Below are 24492 nucleotides of genomic sequence, written 5' to 3'. Positions count from 1 at the left end.
ACTACATCTCAGAAAAACAAAAATGTAGGCCTGGCACAGTGGCTCATGCCTGTAATGCCAGCATTTCAGAAGGCCAAGATGGAAAGATAGCTTGAGCCCAGGAGTTCAAGACCTGCCTGGGCAACACAGTGAGACCCCATCTCTAAAAAAAAAAAAAAAATTGGATGGGCGTGTTGGCAGGTGTTGGTAGTCCCAGCAACTTTGGAGGCTGAGGCAGGAGGATCACTTGAACCCAGGAGTCCAAGACTACAGTGAGCTATGATTATGCCATTGCACTGTAGCCTGGGTGACAGAGTGAGACTCTGTCTCTGAAAAAAAAAAAAAAAAAAACGTGTAGAAAGAATAAAAGGAAGAACTAGTTTTAGTTCAGTTACTAATAAGATTTCTAGGTCCATAAAAAGGAATCTCACCATTTTCTTTCTTATCATGTTTTTCTTCTTTGACTCTCCTATGCTTGCCGTGTTCAGGAGAGGAAAAGACTGAAGACAAATGAGGTCAATTAAGGAATCTTCTAAGTATAAGAAAATATTAATGATGGTTCATTCTGGGTGGTGGGTTTACTGGCATTTGTTATGTTTACCTCTGTATTCTTCTGTAATTTCAAATTTTTCTCAAAAAACAAAAGGAGCTATTAAAATAATCTAGCCATGAAATAAGGCAAGAAGAAGGGATGAACAGGAGAAAGCATTATGAAAGAAATGTCAACAGGACTTGGTGGCTGACTGGCTGTTGAGGGCAAGGGAAAAGGAGGCATTGAGTATCATTCCAGCCTAGGAGGCTGCACAAATGAAATGTCATTCCATTATTTCCACTGCAAGCTTGGAGGTGTCACTGATTAAAAGTGAGAAGTCAGGCAGGGGTAGCTTTCTGCTGGGGTAGCTGTAGGACCACTAGAGGATGCTGAGCCTGGGAAAAGATGGGCTCTGCATCCTCTTCCTTTTAGTATCTTAAGACCAGACACGGCCAGGTGCAGTGGCTCACGCCTGTTATCTCAACACTTTGGGAGCCTGAGGCAGTGAGCTATGACCATGCCACTTCACTCTAGCCTGGGAGACAGAGCAAGACCCTAACTCAAAAAAAAAAAAAAAAAAATCTACATAAAATTCTCAAATTGTCACCTGCCTGGTTCATGCGTACTTGGGCTAGATCAAGAGGAGCCAATAGATTCCCTAAGAACAAATCATGAAATATATACACACATACTTTTTAAAATTAGAGAACGTGTAAAAAGAGTGCCAGAATTTTGTGTGGAATTTTATAGTGTGTCCTAAAATTCTGTTCATTGAAATGGTTAACTACAGGCTGACAGCATGGGTTCAGGAAGCTGGCTGAACTCTGTTCTTCCACAGTGGTGATGAGATCACTGCCAAGCTACTACTACTGGAGGAGCAGCTCCGTGGTGTGTGTGTGTGTTTTAATTTAGATAGAGTCTCACTCTGTCACCCAGGCTGGAGTTCAGTGGCACAATTTTGCACCATGCCCAGCTAATTGTTGTATTTTTAGTAGAGAAGGGGTTTCACCATGTTGGCCAGGCTGGTCTTGAACTCCTGACGTCAAGTGATCTTGACCCTGGGAGGCGGAGTTTGCAGTGAGCTGAAATCATGCCACTGCACTCCAGCCTGGGCGACAGAATGAGACTCCTGGAAAAAAAAAAAAAAAGTCTCCCAATAAATTATTTATCAAGGGCCCATTATGTGCCAAGACATTTGCAAGGCATGGAGGAATCAAGGAAGAAAATGGTAAGATTGTTTCTTCATAGAGTTGCTCATTTTATTGGGAAAGCAAGTGGTTAATTGAAAAACATTTGGCATTCCAATGATGCCACAGCTATCAAGAGCTGCAGAAAACCCTTTATCCCTGAAGAGGAAAAAGATATTTCAGGCTGGGTCAGGCAACACTTCAGGAATAGAGATGTGGGCAAAGATGGAACAAGGAGAGAGGCAGTCATTCTGGACAGGTAGAATGTCTTGAGTGAAAGTAAGAAGAGTATACATGGAGAGAGGTGGGTGTGGCTTCTGCCTCCCGAAGTGTTGGGGTTATAGGCGTGAGCCACTGAGGCCTGCCTGTGGTGTTCTTTAGGACCATGAGTCAGTCATGTCTTTTTTTTTTTTGAAACAGAGTCTCTCTCTGTCACCCAGGTTAGAGTGCAGTGGCGCGATCTCGGCTCACTGCAAACTCTGCCTCCCGGGTTCAAGCGATTCTTCTGCCTCAGCCCCCTGAGCAGCTGGGACTACAGGTGCCCACCACCACGCCCGGCTAATTTTTGTATTTTTAGTAGAGGCGGGGTTTCACCATATTGGCCAGGCTGGTCTTGAACTCCTGACCTCGTGATCCACCCACCTCAGCCTCCCAAAGTGTTGGGATTACAGGCGTGAGCCACCGCGCCCGGCCCAGCCATGTCTTATTCACCATTTAGTTTAGATGAGGGACATTGACTAAGTTTGTAAACAAAATAATAAGCCAAGAGAATCCTTTGGAAAATAGATTCAGAATGAAATAAAATGCTTGTTTTCCAGCAGAAGTGATGGATCCAGCCTACCACCCGATTGATAGTCTCCTATCAATCCCACAATTGATTAAAAAAAAAAAAAACATAAATGTGCACTTAAAAGATAGAGAAGTGGCCTACATGAAAAAGATTCTCTTCTGACAGCACTGAGTGAGTCTACAGTGCCCTGCAGCTGCCCACAGCCAGTGGGCTCAGGCTTCTCCTGGAGCTGCGTGTTCCATTCCATGCACCGTATTTATGAGAATGTTGACCAAGTGTAGGACACTTAGCACAAAGTGACCTGGATGGGGTCGGGCACGGTGGCTCACGCCTGTAATCCCAGCACTTTGGGAGGCTAAGGCAGGCTGATCACCTGAGATCAGTAGTTCGAGACTAGCCTGGCCAACATGGTGAAACCTCATCTCTACTAAAAATACAACAATTAGCCAGGTGTGGTGGTGGGCGCCTGTAATCCCAGCTGCTCCGGAGGCTGAGGTGGGAGAATCGCTTAAACCCGGGAGCCGGAGGTTGCAGTGAGCTGAGATCGCGCCATTGCACTCCAGCCTGGGCGACAGAGCAAGACTCCATCTCAAGAGAAAAACAAAGAACAAAAAACAAAAAACAAAACAAAGCGACCTGGATGGGAAGGAGCTGAAACTATATCCTATGAGAAATGTGTGAAAGACGTGATGCTTAGACACAGGAAAGAGGACGGAAGGGAGCATGACTAACCGTCCGTTTGAGGTAGGCATTAATATCCTGTCATTTCCTAATGAGCCCGGGAGTCCACAGCCAAGTGGCAGAGCTGGGGTTTGTGTTCAGATGGGTCTGACTTTAAAGCCTGGGCATTTCCCTCTTCAGTGTAGGGGCTGTCATAGGAGGTGAGTCTTCATCTGTGTGGTTCTAGAAGAGAGAACAGAACTAGCGTGTCCAGGAAGCAGGCCCTACAGTAACTACTTTGTCCACAAGGGAAAGGCTGCAGTGTGAGGCCACCAGCTTCCTGCCACTGGAGGTGTCCAAGTGAATCTTTAAAGACCACCTGCTGTGTGGCCGAGGGCTCTGGGCATTTGGCAGTCACTGTCACCTAGATTCTCCGGGGGCCCCCTCATTTTTGCTGCCCAGAGTCCTCTTGCTCTGCCTGAGTGCTGGCCTGACTGGCTCTCTCTTCCCACAGCTCCTCATTAAGCTGAAGACTCAAACATCCACAGAGTACTTCCTGGAGGCCTGTTCTCGAGAGGAGCGGGATGCCTGGGCCTTTGAGATAACCGGGGCTATTCATGCAGGGCAGCCGGGGAAGGTCCAGCAGCTGCACAGCCTGAGAAACTCCTTCAAGCTGCCCCCGCACATCAGCCTGCAGTGAGTGCCCCGCTTGCCGGGCTCTGTGGCAGCCTCTCCTGCCTGTGTTTGGTGGGCAGGGGACCCTGCCCCTTGTGGGGGCTCTGTGCTTGCTGCACAGCCTGGCTGGTGCCACCACGGTGCTTCAGGGCCTTCAGCTGTTCCTGTCCTGTGTATATTATTTTCTCTGCTTGGGAGTGGCCCTACCTACCTGCCCCATTCCTATGGGATCTCTTGTGGCTCTTGCCACCTCTGCACACCTCCATGACACAAGACCCCCATTCCATTTCAGCCAGGGTGCTCAGGGCTGTGTCACAGCTCCCCCCAAATCTCGTCTTAGTCTGTTTTCTGTTACTTATAACAGAATACCTGAAATTGGGTAACTCATAAGGAGGGATTTCTTATCATTATAGAGGCTGGGAAGTCCAAGGTTGAGGGGCTGCATCTGGTGAGGGCCTTCTTGCTGGTGGGAGCTCTCTGCAGAGTCCTGAGGCAGTGCAGGGCATCACACAGTGAGGGGGCTGAGCCTGCTAATATGCTTGCTCCAATCTCCCTTCCTCTTATAAAGCCACCAGTCCCATTCCCATGATAATTCATTAACTCATTTAACCCATTAATCCATGAATGGATTAATCCATTCACAAGGGCAGAGCCCCCATGACCCAATCACCTCTTAAAGGCATCACCTCTCAATATTGCAACATTGGGGATTTTCAACATGAGTTTTGGGATAAACATTCAAACCACAGTAAATCTCCACCAACCTCCCAGGCAACAGAACTGTTAACACCCATCAAAGATGTATGAATCCATTCCTGGGCTCACAAAAACTCCCTACCAGGCACTGAAATCTTGACTGTACACCTCCTATGGGTCTAGGGAGCTGCTGAACACTGGTGGGTGCAGGGAGGATCAGCTGCAGATAAGGGTGGATAGGCAGCTGAGTTTAAAGATAGTTCAAAAAGTAGCTGAGGGGGTTTGGACTTAATGCAGGGGATCACAGAGAATCATGTGGGCTACTGTGCACTCTTGGGGCTTGTTCTTCTTTTCTGGGGACAGGGTCTCACTCAGTTGCCCAGGCTGGAGTGCAGTGGCTCGATCATAGCTCACTGCAGCCTTGACCTCCTGGGCTCGTGATCCTCCCCCGTCAGTATCCCAAAGCACTGGGATGACAGGTGTGAGCCACTGTGCCCAGCATACACTCTTGTTTGTAAGTTAAAAGTCACACCTTTTTGGTTTTACTACAAAAGCAGTGTGTGTCTGGCATAGAAATATAAGAGCATTTAGATAAGCAAGAAGAAGAAAAGAAATGTCTGAAAATCCTGCCTCTCAAATTTTGATGCGTAACTGAACACCCCGTTCTGTGGTGAGGAGGTATAAACAAACCTACCTACAAGGGGAGCTGAGAGGCAGGAGAAAGAGGCTGACAAATCCAGTTTCTCACAAAGAGGCATTTAATAGGGACTTAAAAACAGAAGTGATGTCCCTGCTGGCCTAGAGACAGTGAATCACCACACTTGTCCTCCAGAAAATATCCTTTATATAGCAAGCTTTTTTGGGAAAATGTGCAGCTAGTCGTGCCTCAGACTTTCTTGTGAAACCTGTGACTGCTGGGTGAGCTGTGCTATGGGAACACCGTGGTATGCAGGAGTCAAACATCCATCATCAGGCCAGGCACGGTGGCTCTCACACCTGTAATCCTAGTACTTTGGGAGGCCAAGGCAGGCGGATCACTTGAGGTCAGGAGTTCAAGACCAGCCTGGTCAACATGGTGAAAACCCGTCTCTACTAAAACTACAAAAATTAGCTGGGTGTGGTGGCACACACCTGTAATCCCAGCTGCTCTGGAGGTTGAGGCAGGAGACACTTGAACCTGGGAGGTGGAGGTCACAGTGAGCCGAGATCGCGCTACCGCACTCCAGCCTGAGTGACAGAGCGAGACTCTGTCTCAAAAACAAAACAAACAAAAAACAACAACAACAAAATCAATCATCATGGTGCTTCACTTCAAGATGGCATTGCTCTTGCCATGCAAAAGGCTGCTTTCCTACACCCCCTTGCTTTGTGATGTGTGTCACACCATTTGCCACTTGCTTTATACCTTTAGCAGTGATTCAGTACCCTCCCTTATACCTGCCAGCGTGATGAGGGTTCTCTCTCCTTTGCCTTCCCTTCCATGTAGTCGCATCGTGGACAAGATGCACGATAGCAGCACCGGAATCCGTTCAAGCCCCAACATGGAGCAGGGAAGCACCTATAAAAAGACCTTCCTCGGTGAGCCTGTCCCCCAGGGCCATGCTGGGCAGTCAACCTGGGACATGGTGATGCAAGGCTCAGCTGTGTGCTTGACCACCCTGTATTGAGGTCAGAGCTGCCTGCTGGGCAACAGGCTGGCCTGAGATGGCCATGTGTGGGTGTGCAGCCACGGCTCTATGCAGCAGGTGTGGCCTTCAGTCTGTTCTTGGGTAGAGCCCGGAGGCTGCCCAGAGGGCCAAAGTCAGTGAGGTCATTGGCCACACACCCCAAGGACGCTGGTCCATCACCCATCATCTGACTGGTGCGCCCTTGGCCAGGCTCCTCCCTGGTGGACTGGCTCATCTCCAACAGCTTCACGGCCAACCGTCTGGAGGCGGTGACCCTGGCCTCCATGCTCATGGAGGAGAACTTCCTCAGGCCCGTGGGTGTCCGAAGCATGGGAGCCATTCGCTCTGGGGATCTGGCCGAGCAGTTCCTGGATGACTCCACAGCCCTGTATACTTTTGTAAGTTGGAGAGTGGGTTCTTCTTGCCACCAGGGCAAAAGTTAAGGAACACACAACAGAGTGGGGGCCTGGGGGCCACAGTCATGGGAGGAGACCTTGGGCTTTGGGGACGCCTTCATCCTGATGCAGAATGAGGTTCCTGTCCTGAGGAATTTCCTTTCCCCTCTGACAGCTGCCATAGCCTGGGCCTGGGTCTTTTCTATAGCAGAATCCTTGCTCCCTCCTTCCCCCTAGGCTGAGAGCTACAAAAAGAAGATAAGCCCCAAGGAAGAAATTAGCCTGAGCACTGTGGAGTTAAGTGGCACGGTGGTGAAACAAGGCTACCTGGCCAAGCAGGTATGGCTGCTATGAGCAGGGAAGAGAGATGGACAGTTCTCAAGCTTAGGGGAGGGAGCAGTGAGCCCAGAAGAAGGGAAGGGCTGAGGCTGCTGGAGGGCACCAATTACAGCAAAATCTACGAAAGCAAGAGCCCAGCGCCAGCCACCAGGAGCAAGTCAAAGAACAGGCATATGCCCACACTCACACACACATGTGTACCAGACACAAGGGCTGTTCAGGAAAAATGTACTATACACACACACAATTATCACAACATCAAAAAACAACTTCTACAGAGTCGCCCAGCTTCATGTATTTGTCTTGGAGGCTTTTGCTGACTGGCTTGAGGTTTTGCATTTGCTGGCCTTCTGTTCCTTGGGGTGTCCTGGGGTCTCTGCCTTCCCTTGTGAGATTCTGTACACCCCCTTGATACACTTTCTGAGCTAAAAACAATTTTCTCCACCATGTTGGTAGGTTGAAGATCAGATTCTCCACTGTAAGGCTCAGTGTTCAAAGCCTGGCCACGGCCACTACTCCTAAACCGTGTTTGGGAGAGCAGCTGTGTTGAACCAGAGGCAAGCCGTGTCCTGCAGCATTCCTACCTGTGCCTAACAAAAAGGGTATTCTGTGAACAAAATCACCTGTCCTTGGCACAGGAAGTGTAGCAGACATTTTGCACAGCCTTCGTGTTTGTGCACATATTGTATACCATGTGAATGTGTGTGTCTGCACAGAGGGCACGTACACGGCTCGGCACCACTCCCATCATTATTCAGAGCATGTGCTGTTGCTGTCACCTGCTTCCTGCACGTCAGGATCCTCATCTGCTCTTAGATTCTTATCATCCCCACTGCTGCCTGTCTACACCAAGGCCCTGCTTCTGCTGGGCCTGATAGGAGTCCTTCCCGAGGGGAGGAAGAGAGGCCCCTAGGGGAGCTTGAGAAGGGTGTGGGAGGGACTCTGAGGGTGTTCCTGACTAGGAGGGCTAAGGTTTGTGATCTAACCTTAGCCCTCCTGGTCAGTGAGGCCAAAGAAAGCCTCACACACATACACACACACACGTCAGCTTCTTACACATTTAGATTTTATCATATAATTGATCGTTTCTTGCTTTTTTCCTAATGCACAATGTGAAAGTGGTTTTACTGCACATGTGGGCACACGTGTAGACTGACAAATATACATGTAGCGGAAGGTTTGTTTTTGGACTGACTTGGCCCTTAGCTGGTGCCCTTGGGTTCAAGTTTGCCTGTGTGCTCCCAGCCCAGCTGACACCTGCTGCCTCCCTGTCCTCCTTTATGCCCTGAGTATTGTGTGTCCCCTTTCCTTCTGCATGGACTCTCTTTGGCTCTGCCGACTTGACTTAAGGTGATGGCGTTTTTGCTACAGTGTCATTGAGTGGGGGTGCAGGCAGGGAGGTCTGTGACATGTCATTGCTATCCTCAGGTTTCCTGCGGATTGGTTTTAGAATGTAGTCCCATTGGAGCGGGCTGGCTTGTGGGGGGTTTGGCATTACATGCATAGATGCAGGAGAGAGGGACATGCAGCTATCACCAATGAGCTTTGAACCATTTCTTTGCCTCAGGGGCACAAGAGGAAAAACTGGAAGGTGCGTCGCTTTGTCCTAAGGAAGGATCCAGCTTTCCTGCATTACTACGACCCTTCCAAAGTGAGTGCGCATGCTGGCTCCGTGCTGGTCCCATGTCGTGATGCCCCCAGACACTCCTCTCCTGGCACAGCGGGCAGCTGGCTGGACATCCTGCCTTCCCCTGGCACCCGTCGTAAGGTCTGCTGCACCATGCCTTTCCTTCCACAGTCCAAGCTGCTCTGCCCTGTCATCACATAGGTGCCTGCTTCTGGAGCGGTTTCTTCTATGCCTAATCCCCCACTTTTTTATGGGAGGGCATCTTTATCATTTTCAGAGGAAAAGCATCTTTTGGTCTTCCCCAAAGCCTGCTTTGTGAATAGGGAGGATGAGGTAGGCTGACAGAGACTCCTACTGGCACTTCCCAGCCTCTCCACACTTTCCATTCAAAGATCCCATTAATTCTGCCTCCCTCCACTTTTCCCCACCTATGTTTTGAAAAGTTTCTGTTACCATATAATATTTAAGCCATAATTTACTAATTTGCTTTTTAAAAAACTTTGATGGCAAATTAAAAAAAATCATTTTTCTGTTTCTGATACTAGGTATTACCACATGCTGAGTGGATCTAATTCCAGTCAAAAGCAAAGAAAAAGGGCCCTTTAGTTAGCTGTTCAGCCTTGTCTTGGGCGATGTATGACTTTCATTAGTTTTTGTTGAAACAGTGAAGAGTGGGCAGTTCCTTCCTCACTGAGCTTCAATCAGGAACCGCCTGGACCCAGCTAGGCCACAGGAGGGCCCAGGGCCAGGGAGGGATGTGGCAGGAGGAGCCTCCAAAAAGCTCCAGTTGACCTCTCTGTGGGTCATGGTGGCCTGGCTACAGGATGGAGTTCAAACTCCTTCCTTCCTGGCTACCCCAAATCCTGTTTGAAGCAAGGAAAAAATAAACAAATGAAAAAACACTTTAGTTTTGTATTTAACTCTCACCGTGGTCTAGCCTAACCTACTTTCTTTGTGCCCCTGATGAGTCTGCTGTCTCGGCTTTTAAAATAGGAAACTGAGAAAATATATATACACACATATGTGCCTATACACACCTATCTATAAATACATATACATGTAAATATGCATACATATATATGTACACACGCACAAATGCTCACATACGTACGTAGATGGAAACAGTGCAGAAGAGATTACTCAAAGCAAGTGTGCAAAGGAAATAAAAGAATTGCCAAATTTCTGGGCTGTAGGTACAAGATAAGGAACCATCTCAAAGGCATTCTGTAATTAATTTGTTCCGCACTTTACTCCCACTCCTCCTGTTTAGGCTGAATGCCCCTCTCCTGTCCTGGGGACCTACCCTCCTATCCAGGCCCAATTCAAGTCTCCTGTCCTCCCTGAGACTGCCCTTGAACCCTCCAGGCTGGGGCAGATCCCTTCCTTCTCTGAACTTTCCTCCCATTGGCATTTAGTAGTACAAATATTTCCAGTATTTAATTTAACCATTTTATTTTTTGCCCTACCTCTTGCTGGGCCCAACATGCAGTATGAAGTTGATTATTGATTAATTGAAGGGCTCCTAGGGCCTGAGGCACGTGGTGTGTAAAATTGCCCTGAATCGTCCAGGGATACCACCAATCGCAGTTTTGTATCACACGAAGTTTCATGCTAGGCACATGCCAGACTGTGTAACGATATCCTATGTGCAGGAATCTATCAACTTTGCAGAAATAATTACTATAGCTGGGTGCGGTGGCTCATGTCTGTAATCCCAGCACTTTGGGAGGCTGAAGAGGGCAGATCACTTGAGGTCAGGAGTTTGAGACCAGCCTGGCCAATGTGATGAACCCCCGCCTCTACTAAAAATACAAAATTAGCCAGGTGTGGTGGCGTGTGCTTGTAATCCCAGTTCCTCGGGAGGCTGAGGCAGGAGAATCGCTTGAACCTGGGAGGCAGAGGTTGCAGTGAGCTGAGATTGTGCCACTGCACTCCAGCCTGGAAGACAGAGTGAGACTCCGCCTCAAAAAAAAAAAAAGAAATGATTACTATAAATATATATTTCTGATTGCTTTGTAAGATGCACACAAGGGTTAAGGAAGCCAGTGAATGTTTTTCCGGGTAGCATATTGGATCAGAGGCTCTGTTTGAGACATCTCCAGGAATGAAAAGCAGATTTGCAAGTCTGCCAGACTTGGTAACTGCAACATTGACGGGCACTACTGCTGCTGACTGTGAAACGAAGAGGCCCAAGCTTCCTTACTGATGCATGCAGCTTTGGCCATGTGATGTCCAAGTTCAGCTTCATCTTCTATTACAAATGATTTGCATTGACTTCTTTAGCTGGCCTGAGTTGTAAGGGGAGTGCAACTCTTCCCTTTTGTGCATTCACAAATTCCTAATTGGGTCTCTTTTCCTCTGCAGGATGAGAACAGGCCAGTAGGTGGGTTTTCTCTTCGTGGTTCACTCGTGTCTGCTCTGGAGGATAATGGCGTTCCCACTGGTAAGGTGCAACTTCAGCCCTGGCCTGAAGATCTCAGGGGCCTCCCTCCTGCACCTCAGTAATGTCCCACTAATGAAACGACAGCTTTAGGAGCTGAGCAGGGCTTTCTCCATGAGACAGAGTGGTGTGAGTTTTGAAGCGAATTTCAGAATTGAACAAAGGGTATGTTCTTGGCATTTTAAGAATATAACTAAGTAATCCTTATGTTAATAATCTTTCCCCTCAGTTTCTGTGCTGATGGCCTGTAAGCTTCCACCTAAAAATAATAGCTGAGGCTTACACAATGCTTTAGGGTTAACAACATACCTTAATATGTATCATAATACTAATTTCACAATAGCCAGCCATGGTAAGAAGATATTATTCCCATCTTATGGCTGTGGAAACTGGGGTTCCAATAAGTTAAACAATTTGAGATCAAACTCCAAATTCTGTGCTTGCTTTTAACATAAACATACTGGATTCTTTGATGTGAATGAAATGGTAGATCTATGGCATGCTACCATCTTGAGCATAGGGAGCAGGCAAGAGGGCTTCCAGGAATATCCAGACATAACCATTGGCAGGCCTTAGGGCACTGGTGAGGGACAGGGAATGGGAGGAAAAGGGGACCTCATCTGATAGGATTCTCTAACTGTATACCTTTTATTTAATAAATATGTCGTTGTATGTTTTTGTCCATGTCTCAGTTGACTTTCTGCTGGTTCAAGGTGAAAGTACACATGGCTATTCAATCACTGATTTTTCCCCCCTTTTTTCTGCCTAGGGGTTAAAGGGAATGTCCAGGGAAACCTCTTCAAAGTGATTACTAAGGATGACACACACTATTACATTCAGGCCAGCAGCAAGGCTGAGCGAGCTGAGTGGATTGAAGCTATCAAAAAGCTAACATGACAAGGACCTGAGGGAATCAGGATTCCTCCCTCCTACCAGATGACACAGACAGGAGTTCCTGGAGAATGGGAGTATGTTAAGACTTTTCACTTCTTTGTAAGTTTTGTACTGCTTTGGAGAGTGAATGCTGAAGAGTTCCTCAGATTACAAACAGCAGTGGTGCCATTTCCTTCCCCATCTTGATGTTACAAACCTGGAAAGGCTAGAACAGCCATCAGGCGTCAGCATCTTGACTTTTCCCCAGCATCACAAACAGCCATTTCCTCGGGCACCAAAGTAGGTTCCCTTTGTTGGAACAATTACACTGGCCATGCCATAATGTTGAATAAAACTCTCTTCTTATGCGGTTCTCTCTTCTTTGGAATTAGTAAAAGCTGACATTTGTTTCTGGCTATTAGAATCCCATACAAAGTTTTATAGTTTTCGAGCAACATTTCAAGTATCTCTGTCATTAAGACATACTTCATCTTAAAGTGGGGATGGTGGCCAAACTTTGTACATTCAGAGAATATTGTTTTGCTTTAGAAAACAAGCCCGCATAAATATTATACATTAGAAGTCATGGACTCTGTCGGATAACTTAATCACATAAACGAAAAATACATACATACATCTATGAAAAATGGGCATTTAGCAATGCAGAGTAAGAGCGCTCTAAAGGACAGAAAAAGATGTAAATGGGGAAGATTTATATCAAGGCATTAAATTTTGGTTTTAAAATGAACATAAGCTGAGACAAATAGGTACCAAGAAACTTCACCAGTTGGGAGGTTAATCTGTAGTGAAAAGTCTGTATCATACAATACTTTTAAAGAACATTTTTATTACTTTCAAGTTTATACAGTAATCTGGCACAAGCTATTGCCAGCATTCTTGCCAAGTACAAATGCTTGGACCTCCCCTTAATCAACAGATAAAATACGTAACTTACATTTAAGGGGAGTGGATATTCAAAGTGCTTAAGTAAAAACTTGTTCTCTTAAATAGTTTGAACTGTCCCTTGTTAGTTGCGTCTAAAACATTGACCTGAATAATGAGAAATCACAAGCATTTTACTTATTCCTTATATGGTAAGAGACTACCTTTTAAAGCACCATTTTCCATTTGGCATTTCACCAAGGTCTAATGTCCCTGGAATTAGTTTTTTTGTTTTGCCTTTTGAATCTCAATAGGGGTTTATCTGAATTAAACTACTTTTAGTTTGATGGCTTCCTGCCTCCAAATTGGCAAGTGTGCCTCACTTTGTATGGGAGCTATCAGGATCTCCATAGGTTGCAAAGTAGATGACCATTACCTTGGGGTTGGGGCAAATCAGTGAACAAGTCTCAGCAAGGTACTGGTATTTGTATTTTTAAAAAAATCTCTAGCCATTTTGTTCTTGGTGTAAAAGTAGAATGGCTGGAGTACGGCAGCTGAGTAGTAACTGTTCTGCTTAGCATGATGTAGTGCTTAGCATGTCTCTATGGGTCCATCTTTGAACATTATTAAGAACTAGTTTGTCTTGTTTTGCTATAACTGATATGAAAAATGGTTTGGGTGGGGCATGGTGGCTCACATTCTTACAGAAGCAGAAGGATAGCTTGAGCCCAGGATTCCGAGACCTGCCCGAGCAATATAACACCAATTGCCAAAAAAAAGAAAAAGAAAAAAAGTGGTTTGAATATTCATATTTCTTCCTGGCCATTACTGATTTTCAATTATTATTTATGCATAAATGAGACCCAAACTATCACTAATTTTCAGCTATATGAATTGATAGCCACTTGACGTCAATGAAAGGTACAGTAGGGAGTAGATGAAATTGTGTATTTAATGAAAAGGCTTTGATGGGAGATCCAAGATTTTTGGTTTTTTTTTTTGAGAGAGGGTCTTGCCCTGTCACCCAGGCTGGAGCGCACTGGAGTGATCACAGCTCACTGGCCTCAAGTGATCCTCCTGCTTTGGCCCCTTAAGTGCCAGGGTTACAAAGGCATGAGCTACCATGCCTGGCAGAAATTCAAGATTTGGATAAACTCACTTCTTTGCCAAGCCCATTCTTCAAGTTATTCAGAACTGGGTGTATAACTTGTCCTCATACACCCAATGTTGGGTGTATCTTGTCCCTGCTGTCTTTTAGCTTAGCAAGGTGTATGAATACTTTAAGTTTTGTTTGTTCTTTTCCTCATGGTATCAGTGAAATACTGATCTATTCTCTGGCTAGGGACAATTTACAAAATTGCCATGAAACTGAGCAAAAGGCCCACATGGGATAAAAATCACTCACCATCGATGCCACCAGTGTTTTTCAAGTTATGGCTTTTGAAGTATAACAAATTTCAGTAAACAAAATCAAAAGAAAAAATTCCTCTGTGCACAATAAAGGAGCACCTGTTATATTTTGAATGCATTCTTCATGTTGCCAGCTTTCTAAACAGGTTTTTTTGATGCCTCAACAGACAGAAGTGAAAATTATGTGCCACTCTTAAGTACATCCAGGTTCTCCTCTACATATTCTCAATGTGGAATGCTGGCTAGCAATCATGGCACTCTCTCAGAAACCAGCCAATGGAAGTTAAAACTTCTGGATTTCAAAAGCTAGTACAGGCTGCTAAATTTAACAAAGGAACAAACCTTCATAAATGGTACAAACTATCTGCCCAACACACTCTTCTATTTTCCAGACCCTTTAATATTGAGTAGTCTAGTCTTGGATTGACTATAGTGGGTTAGGTCTAATCTAAGTATCTTAATAGCTATCTAGGGATAATGAATAAAATTAAATACAACTGGTACCTCAAGTATTGTAAGAGAATAAATTTATGAAGACAAGCAGACCAAAGCAACTCAAGATTTTCTACACCTGACTACTGTAGCTGTAACTTCAGATAATATGTTACCTATGAAACTTATTATGTACAAATTAGTTCTTAAGACAGAATTGATGGAAACATGTTAAAAAAAAGAAAAACACAATAACAACAGTAAGTGTTCAAACAGATCCCCGTTTTGTTATAAAGAACTGGAGCTCTAGGTGGCACCTAGTGGATATTTTAATAGGAATAAAAATCAAAAATTGGGTGATACTCCAACTAAATAAAAAATGCAGCTGCTTTTTAAATTTTAAAAACATACTTTACCACCCTGAATTATAAACTCAAGGCAAGTAGCTTACTATACCAATAAGGACGTGGTGTGATAAATTCTCTCACACAAGTTGTCATCAATCTCAAATAGATAAAAGGCACAGAACCAATCTAATTCTTTCATTGCATTTTAAGGCTTTGTCCCGCTAAGGGTCAACTTTCACTGTGGTTAAAGTTAAATTTATTTTCTCTAAACTCTTCTTTTGAAAGGATCTGTTATAGAGATCCTTTATTCACCTGCTCCTACAGTTCTACATCAAGACTAAAATAAAGATAAAAGAATGAGGGTCTTAGTATTCAAAATGCTTTTAACTGATGACAAGAAGGAAGAAGCCTATAGTTAAATATCCCAGAAATTTATTTGATGTTTGCTTGAATACATTTTATATAGAAAGATTGGGATTGTTTGCCTTGGATGCCCCTGGTAAATCTCGTGAGGCATTGAACTAGAAAGGGGTGCCAATCTGGAGACATCAGAAATGGAAATTACAAGCCCAATTTTAGGACTATTCTTAAAGATTTGTCTCTAGTGAAATGAGGCCACTCCCTTAAAAATGCTCAAAGTATTGGAGCTACTGTGTGACAACAGCTGACATTTAGGAGGGCATTTCATGTTCTGATCTGTTAGAACATTTAAATACTTAGAAATAAAAAATATTCAGCTTTGAAGTTTTCAATACTGGAAAACTTTCAAGTCTAGGATTTACAGCCAGGAAGGGCTGCTCTGTGTTCCTTAAATTGGACTCTGTTTCCCACAAAGTTAATCTTCAGCTTTGGCTTCCATTTCTTCTGCATCATCATCTCCATCCACTTCGGCATTTTCTCTTTCAAGCCTCTCCATCTGCCTCGCAAGTTCAGTCTCATCTGTATCTGTGACCACTTTGGGCTGTGGAAGCAGAGGTATAATTTCAAACTGAAGTAGTAAATACTATACAAATTTAATTTCAATACTATTACTGCCTAATGTTTTCTCTCTTTAACACTTTTCTAACAACTCTGTCATATCTGTTCACTTTTGAGTGACTTATCACTAATAAATTCCATTACATAAATAATAGGTGAAACTTATGAGCATAGTATAGAAAAAGGATTTATGTATTAAAATGGAAAATCATTTTCTGTCATTTTTATAAGCTAAAACTGAAAACATGAAATAACCCCAGTGGCTGTATCTTTCAAGATCACAAATAGATGTCCTGTTAAAAAAAACCCGTCTTCCAGGCTCAAACTACTACTTACTAGCTTACTAATCCTTTCCATAGAAGGAACCATAACACACACACACACACACACACACACACACACACACACACACACACACACGTTTCTTTCTTGTTGGACAAGGAAAAGACAGGAGACAACTGTTTTTTTTTTTTTTTTTTTTCCAATTCTGAGATCAAATTTTAGACACGCCACATCCAAATTCAAACCATAAAAAAACTTCTCATTTATATTGTTTATTCTCTTGCCCCTGGCTGGGGGCGGGGGTGACCCCTAACACCATTAGTGATCAAAGGCCTGAATGACCATCCTACGATATGACATTCCAAGGCTGATAGCTCTTATTTACCTACAAGAACTCCTTTTAGGAACCTCCTGAGTCATTATTAAAAATGAATCTATTGATCTCACCTCCATTTGAACATTGAACACACCCCTCTTTTCCTCAATCTTTTCTTTGATAACAGCCATAGCTTGACTGAGGACAGAAAGGCCTTCTGTTCTCTCCAGGGTTGTCGTAGTCATTACATACCGAGGAGGAGCTATTAGATTAATCTAAAAGAGAAAGACAAAAATTCAATTATGAATGTACCTACAGAACCCACAACTATTAGGATGCTTCAGATTTTATTAATCTGCTGTATTAACAAATCACCCCAAAATGTAATTGCCAATTCTACAGACAGTAATTTAGGGTCCTACAGAATTGGCAATTATGTTTTGGGGTGATTTGTTAATGTAGCAAAAGCAAATCAATACGGGATCTAATGCAGTAGTATAAACAGTCCACTGCAATACTGAATAGAAAGAATGATCATTTCTGTGTATTTTTGGTGGCTAAATTAACTGCAATTATCATCAGTATAATGGATAATTTGTCTCTGAACTAAACTGATGGAAGAATCCTTCTACGACATTCTGAGTTACAGCCATCCAGTTAATTTTATCACTAATGAAAGATTCTGATCAAACCTCATAAAATTTGTATGTGTTCAGATGGAAGAAAGTGTTACTCTTTTTTAAACTGCTATCAGTATTTTGGGCACAGCAACTCTTTATTGTAAAGGAGGTTTGGCATCGCTGGCTTTCTACCAATAGGAATCTCCATCCACTGTGATAGTAACAGTAGAAACCAAAAAAGCCTAAACATAAATCACAAACATCTAGAAATATTACCAAGAACCACTGCTCAATTTTAAGAGTAAAAAACCCACTTTTGTTATGAAATGTGATTAAAAAAATCGAAACAAAGATCAAAGATCCTATTTGGTTTAGGTGAGCATTTCAGCAGGGAGGGAGACAACTGACGACTCACCTTAATGGGCATGTTTTCTGTAGAACAATTCAAACCTGCTCTTAGGGCTTCTTTTACAGCATCAATGCCTTCATAACCATAACAAGCCACTTCAATATCTACAATTACAAAAATTCAAAAGTTGATACCAAAAAATGCAAAAAATATTTGAAAGTTTAAAGGAAATCAAACACGTGGCAGATATACTAGTATTCAAATACTTATCCTGAATCCAACCTCTCTATACTGCAATTCCTTATTTATAAAATGGAGGTAAGGTGGAGTGTGGTAAAGATGGAATATAACAATAACTGCAACTTATCTAAAACGGTTTAGAAATTGCATTACCCTTTGACTCAGAAATTCTACTTTTAGGAATCTGTCTTGAAGAACATTTGTATAAATGGGTAAGTATGTATAACATAAGGGTGCTAATTTGTACCTTTCTTTTTTGTAACTGTGAGAAAACTGGCACAACCTAAATGTTCATCAAGAGGGGACTGGTTTATGTTAAGATTTATCTGTTCTATGAAACATTACCCAGCATAAAAAAGAATGAGAAAGATTCCTATGTTCTGCAATGGAAGGGTACCTATGATACACTGGGTGGAAAAGGCTAGTTGGAGAAAATTCTGCATGGTATGTCCCATCTTTGTAAAAATTTGGAATATTTTACAGTATGCACTAAAACAAAACAATCAAACCCCTCTTTTTAAAAAATGGGCTACCTTTAGGTTAGCTGAACTCACAAGACTGTTTCTACTTGTGTCAATATATAAATTTTATGATTCAGAAGCCAAAATAATTTCTTAAGCTTTTGTTATAAAAAATAAACATTTAGAAAAATTTATAGATGTTGATGTAGCAACATATTCTTTGGTAAGTCTCATTATTTAATAGCTTTTTTGATGCATGCAAAATATTGTAAAAATCATTTAAAAAATCATTTACCTGCTCGAATTTTGACAGCCTGTGGGGTCAAGCGCCTATTAATATTATTAATGAGTACTTCCCGTTCATCTTCATTCAAATCTAAACTATCCAAAATAGATGGGTCTCTGGTCAAAAACATGAATAAATAACAAAAGGTCAAGGTTATATTACTGATAAATTTGAAACCAAACACCATGGAACAATGCATATAATAGTTAAGCACAGGCTTTAGTGTCACAATTAGAATTCAAATCTTAGCTTTGCACTTACACCCCACCTGATTATTAGTGAAATCAAAATTTTAGTGATCTAAAACAAGCAATTTAATGCCTAATACATCTGATATTCTACTATAATTGATTACTTCCATGCAATTAGCTGTCCCTGGCTCAAGGAGTTTATAATCTAGATTGAATAGAAAAAAACATGGAAAAATTTTTAAATTTAACAGTACATCTGTGCGCATCAGGACAGAAAGCTATTACTTCCAGTTAATGAGGTCAGGAAGGGCTTCATGCAAAAAGTGGCATTTCATCTGACCCTCCTAAATGCCACAGGACAGGGACCAGGGTCTTACTAACTGGCATGTTTGTTGAATGAGTGAGCAAATGAAAATGTGAAATAAAGACTAAAAGAGGAGTAGCACTGTAAAAAGTAAATGTAGAACTATTGTAAAAAAGTTATGATACATAAGGCTGGGCACCAGTGGCTCATGCCTGTAATCCCAGCACTTTGGGAGGCTGAGGCAGGAGGATCACTGGAGACCAGGAGTTCATAGACCAGTCTAGGCAACACAGCAAGACCTCCATCTCTATTAAAAAGAAAAAAAGAAAGTTATGTCATATAAAAAAGGAATAGCATGAGCAAGCATCAGGCTTAATAAGCAAGGGGTCTTACTGGGAATAAAAGGCAAGAGAATTTGGGTGGAGGGAACTTTTACTCAGCTAACATAAAGTAACGAGAAGACAACCAACATAAATGTCTAAGAAACAAGATGACAAACAGAAAATGGGCAAATGAGGTGAACAGATGTTTCATAGAAGAAATACAAATGGTCAATAAACATGAAAAACTGTTGACCTCTCCAACAATCAGGAGTATGCAAATCAAAAGATACTACTGTGAATTCATTAGACTAGAAAAAGGAGAAAAAAAATCAGATATATACCAAATTGTGGCGAGGATGAGGGGAAACAGGAATACTTACACAAATGCTAAAGGGAATATAAATTGTAGAATCAATTAAAGAATAATTTGGTGAAGCACAGTCATTTTAAAGATATATAATCAATCCTATGACCCAACAATTCCACTCCTAGGCATATATATTAGAAACTCTCAAACAACTACATATAGAGACACATACACTATTCATCACAGCCCTGTTTGACAAATGGGACAAAAGGGAAAATTACCTAAACAACTCTTAATAGAGGAACAGATAAAGCATATTCTCACAATGAAATACTATATAGAGATTAATATGGATCAAGTATACATCTATCAATGTGGGGGAATCTTGCTTAATAATAGCCTTATATGTAAAAATGCAAGCTACAAAAAGATACAATAGGTTACATTTTAAATAAAAAATGATTATAGACACATATATGTAGTAAAACAATAAAAACAAATGATATTGACACATAATAATTTCAGAATAGTGGTTATCACTGATAAGTGAGGAAAATAGGTCTGGAAAGGTAAAACATTGTTTCCAACTATGTCAGAAATTTTATGTAATTAAAATGCAAAGAACTAGCATTAGTTAAATCTGGACAGTCTCCACATGAATGAAGCAAGAAAAGAGTGCTAAGGAAAAGGGAATAACACATGCCAAGCCTTAGTGGTAACAAGGGGTTGCTGGAGCTAGAAGTTAAACGGGTAACTAAAGAGGCCAGATGATGACAGTTGAGACAAGTTAAGAAATGTACTGAGGACTGCAGGACAGAAACATAAAGTTGTGTTTAATAGCTAATAGTGCAAACTCTGGATGGAGCCAGAATGCATGCGTTTGAATACTGCCTGGCTCTATGATTTGTTAGCTGTGTGACCTTGAACAAATTATCTCAGCTTCAATTTCTTCAACTGTAAGAAAAGGATAATAACAGCATTTATACCATAGGTTGTTGTTAGAATTATATAAATGTAGTTATCATTATTACTATTCCCACCTTTTCTACCACGTGATATACCCCCCCCCCAAAAAAAAAAAGTCACATGAGAATAAACTTGAAGGGATTTGGAACCCCAGAAGAGTTGGCTTTCTGGGGGACTCTTAATGGTACTGGGTCCTACTCATTCTTTTTTTTTCCCCCCTCTAACCCTTAACATTTAGGAAGGAGTGGGAGGTAAAGAGACAGCAAGTGTACAGAACTGGAAGAGTCTGGCTTTTTTTTTTTTTTAAGAGACAAGGTCTCAACTCTGTCATCCAGGCTAGAGTGCAATGGTGCAATCACAAATCACAGCTCACAGAAACCTCAAACCACTGGACTCAAGTGATCCTCCTGCCTCAGCCTCCCAAGTTGCTGGGACTACAGGCACATGCTTTTAATTTTTTTTTTTTTTAGAGATGGCGGTCTTGCTATGCTGCCCGGGATGGTCTCCAACTCCTGGCTTCAAGCAATCCTCCCACCTCAGCCTCCCATAGTGCTGGGATTACAGGCATGAGCCACCACGCACAGCCAACTGTGGCTGTTAAAAGCAGAGGACGCAGTGTTTGCTGCAAGAGAAAGTACAGGAGAAGTTGAGAAGTGTGTTTTATAGTATAAATGGAAGAAACTATAGATATTTTTATGCTGATGGAGCAAAACCAATAAAGGGAAAGGTGACCCAAGAGAAAAAGTAACTGATAGAGATCTCTGAGCAGCAGCTGGGCATAGGTGGCAAGACTAGTTTGTGAGCAATTAGGACACAAATTCCAGTGACAGCAGCATAGGAAGAAATAACAGGTAGGACGGAGATATGTAAGTTTGCTGAGACAGTGGAAAAGTAGTTCTTGTGCAATGGTTTCTATTTTCTTTATAAAATAAAACAGGTAGTGAGCATACCAGCCAAGAGGCAGGGAACAGGGATAGAGTGGTTTTCTGAGGAAGAACGTGGAAAAGCTCTAAAATAGCCATTATAGAAGAACTGACCAGGAGCAGAGAGAATGTGGAACAGCTGAGGGTGGAGACCATGAATATGCAGTGGACCAACCTGCAAGACTGTGATTTTTCCTAGCAGCACCCAGCAGTCTACAAGTACAGAGATGGCAGGAACATCGATCCAAGGCTGGATGTATCAGAAGGAAAAACAAGGCAAAAGCTCACAATAATGGCAAGAAAGTTGTTGAAATGATGGATCATGGTGTGCCTATGTTGGATAAGAAAGAGAAGGCAGGAAATGGCGAAAAGACAGGGAGAAAAAAGGTTTGGAATCAGAGCCTAACATACAGAATTAAGATGACAAATAAAAGGACCAACTGGGAGCTAGATGAATAGGAGGCAGGGGCAAAAGAACAGAAAGTGTGAATTAAAGATTTTAGTGGCACAGCAAATCCTGGTGACAGTAAGGCCCAGGCTAAGGCTACATGGAAGACTGGCTAAAGTGGTATGGGCTGAAAGTCAAAAGAGGTAGAGAAAACAAGAGGTTATAGTTTGTGGTGAGACATGCTCTTTAGTCCTATAGCCACTTAGGACAATAACTAGGAAAGGAAAATGTGTGAGATAAACCATATGGTTTATGAATCTACATAACTATGATATATAAAACTACACAGACTTGACCATATAGGATTGGCCCATTTATTGGCCAATACAGAGTATTTTAATCTAAATTTGGCAAGTATTTTATACATGGATGCTATGCTGTTAAATATCATGCCAAGAGTTTTGATATCAAAGTAGAAGAGAGTCAAGAAGGTATTCTTACGAGACTGCATGCTTAAATGCATCATAGGCACCATATCCAGGTCTCTTGTACTTGTCATCAAAGACCCAGGCAGTCCTCTGGAATAGGCTTTCCAGCTGCTCATCCTTGGTGTATTCTAACACCTCAGCAACATGACGAAGAATGCTATAAACCTAGAAATAAAATGAAAAGCTCAACAATTCAAAGATAAGAGATCTATAAAAAATATTTTTACATTTTAGTAAATAACATAATTTGACTACAATAATTCCTTAACAATAAAAGATCTCCATGCAAGTTCTTTCTCCATAGGGAAATACTCACTTTAAGTGGGTATAAAAAGTAGAGATAGTATACAATTTAGGGTCCTAAGACCTGGGTCAAGTCTTGACAATAACACAGTATCTCTGAACTTGTTTCCTCCTCTGGGAAAAGAAGAAACTAGTATCTCTCCTTACTACAGAGAGTGCTCGCATAGATCAAATATATAGAAACCACACACTATAAATGGAAAACGGTTATACAAATACAAGTTGTTATTATTACTCCATGAGGACAGAATCACGATTTTTTTTTTTTTTTTGCTGTCATCTTACCCACCTGCCAAACTTTTTCTTACCTCCTAAAATTAACATAGGGTGTAGATAAAAAGTATTAAGGTCTTCATCATAGTTACACATAAAAATTGAGTGAGAAAAGGTACTGACACTGAATAACTCTTCCATTTCAATATCTCAATAAGAACTATTAACACACTCATTTTAACAATATCCTAAGGAGACAAAAAAATATGGAATTTTCCCAGAAAAGTGCTTCTCAAAAGTTAGTGGGACCTGGCCGGGCGCGGTGGCTCACGCTTGTAATCCCAGCACTTTGGGAGGCCGAGGCGGGCGGATCACGAGGTCAGGAGATCAAGACCACGGTGAAACCCCGTCTCTACTAAAAAATACAAAAAATTAGCCAGGCGTGGTGGCGGGCGCCTGTAGTCCCAGCTACTCAGGAGGCTGAGGCAGGAGAATGGCGTGAACCCGGGAGGCGGAGCTTGCAGTGAGCCGAGATTGCACCACTGCACTCCAGCCTGGGTGACAGGGCAAGACTCCGTCTCAAAAAAAAAAAAAAAAAAAAAAAAAAAAAAAAAAAAAAAAAAAAAAAATTAGTGGGACCTGAGAGTCTGTATTTCTAAAAAACAGTCAGGTGATGTCAATGCTGCTAGTTTAGAGATTACATTCTAAGTGGTAAGGTCCTAGAGTTTATTAAGAAGATATTTTACTGACAGTGTTTTCAAATGTGTAAACCACACTGCATAACTGTAAATACATCAGTAAAACAAAGGAAATGATTTGGGTAACTGATGGCTTTTAGACCTTTATTTTCTCTCTTACTGGGATTAAGCAAGATTTTTTAAAATCTCTTCATTGAAATTTTTTTTTTTTGATATTTTATCTTGAGGACAGAAACACTCATGGCAGAAAAGGACACCAGAGAAGGGCAAAGAAAACAGAAGCAATACAAACAGTACCACTAAGAACTGAGGATAGGCTGGGCACACTGGCTTACGCCTGTAATCTCAAACATTCCGGGAGGCAGAGGCGAAGGGATCGCTTGAGCCCAGGAGGAGGTGGTTGCAGTAAGCTGAGATTGTGCCACTGCACTCCAGTCTGGGCAAGACTTTGTCACACACACACACACACACACACAGAACTGAGGATGTAGAGGATGAAGGATAACTTAAACAGAACCTGAGAAAAGAGAAATACTGACAGAAGAAATGTGAAGAAATTAAATGGCTATCTTTGCTTTGCTGGTGCTTACTGTGGATGACAAGTAGGAAGTAACAGCAAAAATAAGAAAGTAAAAAGAAATAATCCTAACACGCCAGTGGAGGGGGAAAAAAAAACCAAAACTAGTAACAGGCCTCTGCCTTGCTTTCCTGGATTCACAGACATTTTATAAACCCCTGTTCATTCTTAACATATAACAGCTGCTTGTCTCTGTTACCCTTATCCCAGAACAGGGTTGAAAATCAAGAACTGTATTTTGGCCAAGTGCACTGGCTCACTTCTGTAATCCCAGCACTTTGGGGGGCTGAGGTTCAAGTATCACTTGAAGCTCAGGGTCTGAGACCAACCTGGACAAAACAGCAAGAC

At 42.4% G+C, this 24492-nt stretch overlaps 2 protein-coding genes across 3 annotated transcripts in view; one reads left to right on the top strand and one right to left on the bottom strand.

The window, feature by feature from the left end:
- PLEK2 (pleckstrin 2) overlaps positions 1-12228 on the top strand; it is a 28327-nt gene extending 16099 nt beyond the window's left edge. The window contains exons 3-9 of the mRNA XM_003263591.4: positions 3663-3844; positions 6006-6097; positions 6397-6584; positions 6819-6920; positions 8488-8571; positions 10912-10990; positions 11757-12228. Of these exons, the coding sequence (XP_003263639.1) occupies positions 3663-3844; positions 6006-6097; positions 6397-6584; positions 6819-6920; positions 8488-8571; positions 10912-10990; positions 11757-11884 (855 nt within the window). The 3' untranslated portion in view covers positions 11885-12228. The remainder of the gene's footprint in view (positions 1-3662; positions 3845-6005; positions 6098-6396; positions 6585-6818; positions 6921-8487; positions 8572-10911; positions 10991-11756) is intronic.
- A 459-nt stretch (positions 12229-12687) lies between these two features.
- EIF2S1 (eukaryotic translation initiation factor 2 subunit alpha) overlaps positions 12688-24492 on the bottom strand; it is a 27905-nt gene continuing 16100 nt past the window's right edge. For both annotated transcript variants that reach the window (XM_030812435.1, XM_030812436.1), the window contains exons 4-8: positions 22367-22518; positions 18473-18579; positions 17543-17640; positions 16639-16782; positions 12688-15892 (exon numbers count right to left, since the gene is read on the bottom strand). In XM_030812435.1, the coding sequence (XP_030668295.1) occupies positions 15767-15892; positions 16639-16782; positions 17543-17640; positions 18473-18579; positions 22367-22518 (627 nt within the window). In that variant the 3' untranslated portion in view covers positions 12688-15766. The remainder of the gene's footprint in view (positions 15893-16638; positions 16783-17542; positions 17641-18472; positions 18580-22366; positions 22519-24492) is intronic.

The sequence above is a fragment of the Nomascus leucogenys genome, chromosome 1a (genome assembly GCF_006542625.1).
Source record: "Nomascus leucogenys isolate Asia chromosome 1a, Asia_NLE_v1, whole genome shotgun sequence".
In the NCBI taxonomy this organism is placed as follows: Eukaryota; Metazoa; Chordata; class Mammalia; order Primates; family Hylobatidae; genus Nomascus; species Nomascus leucogenys.
The sequence above is the reverse complement of the archived record's forward strand: the minus strand, read 5'-3'. Positions and strand labels throughout refer to the sequence as shown.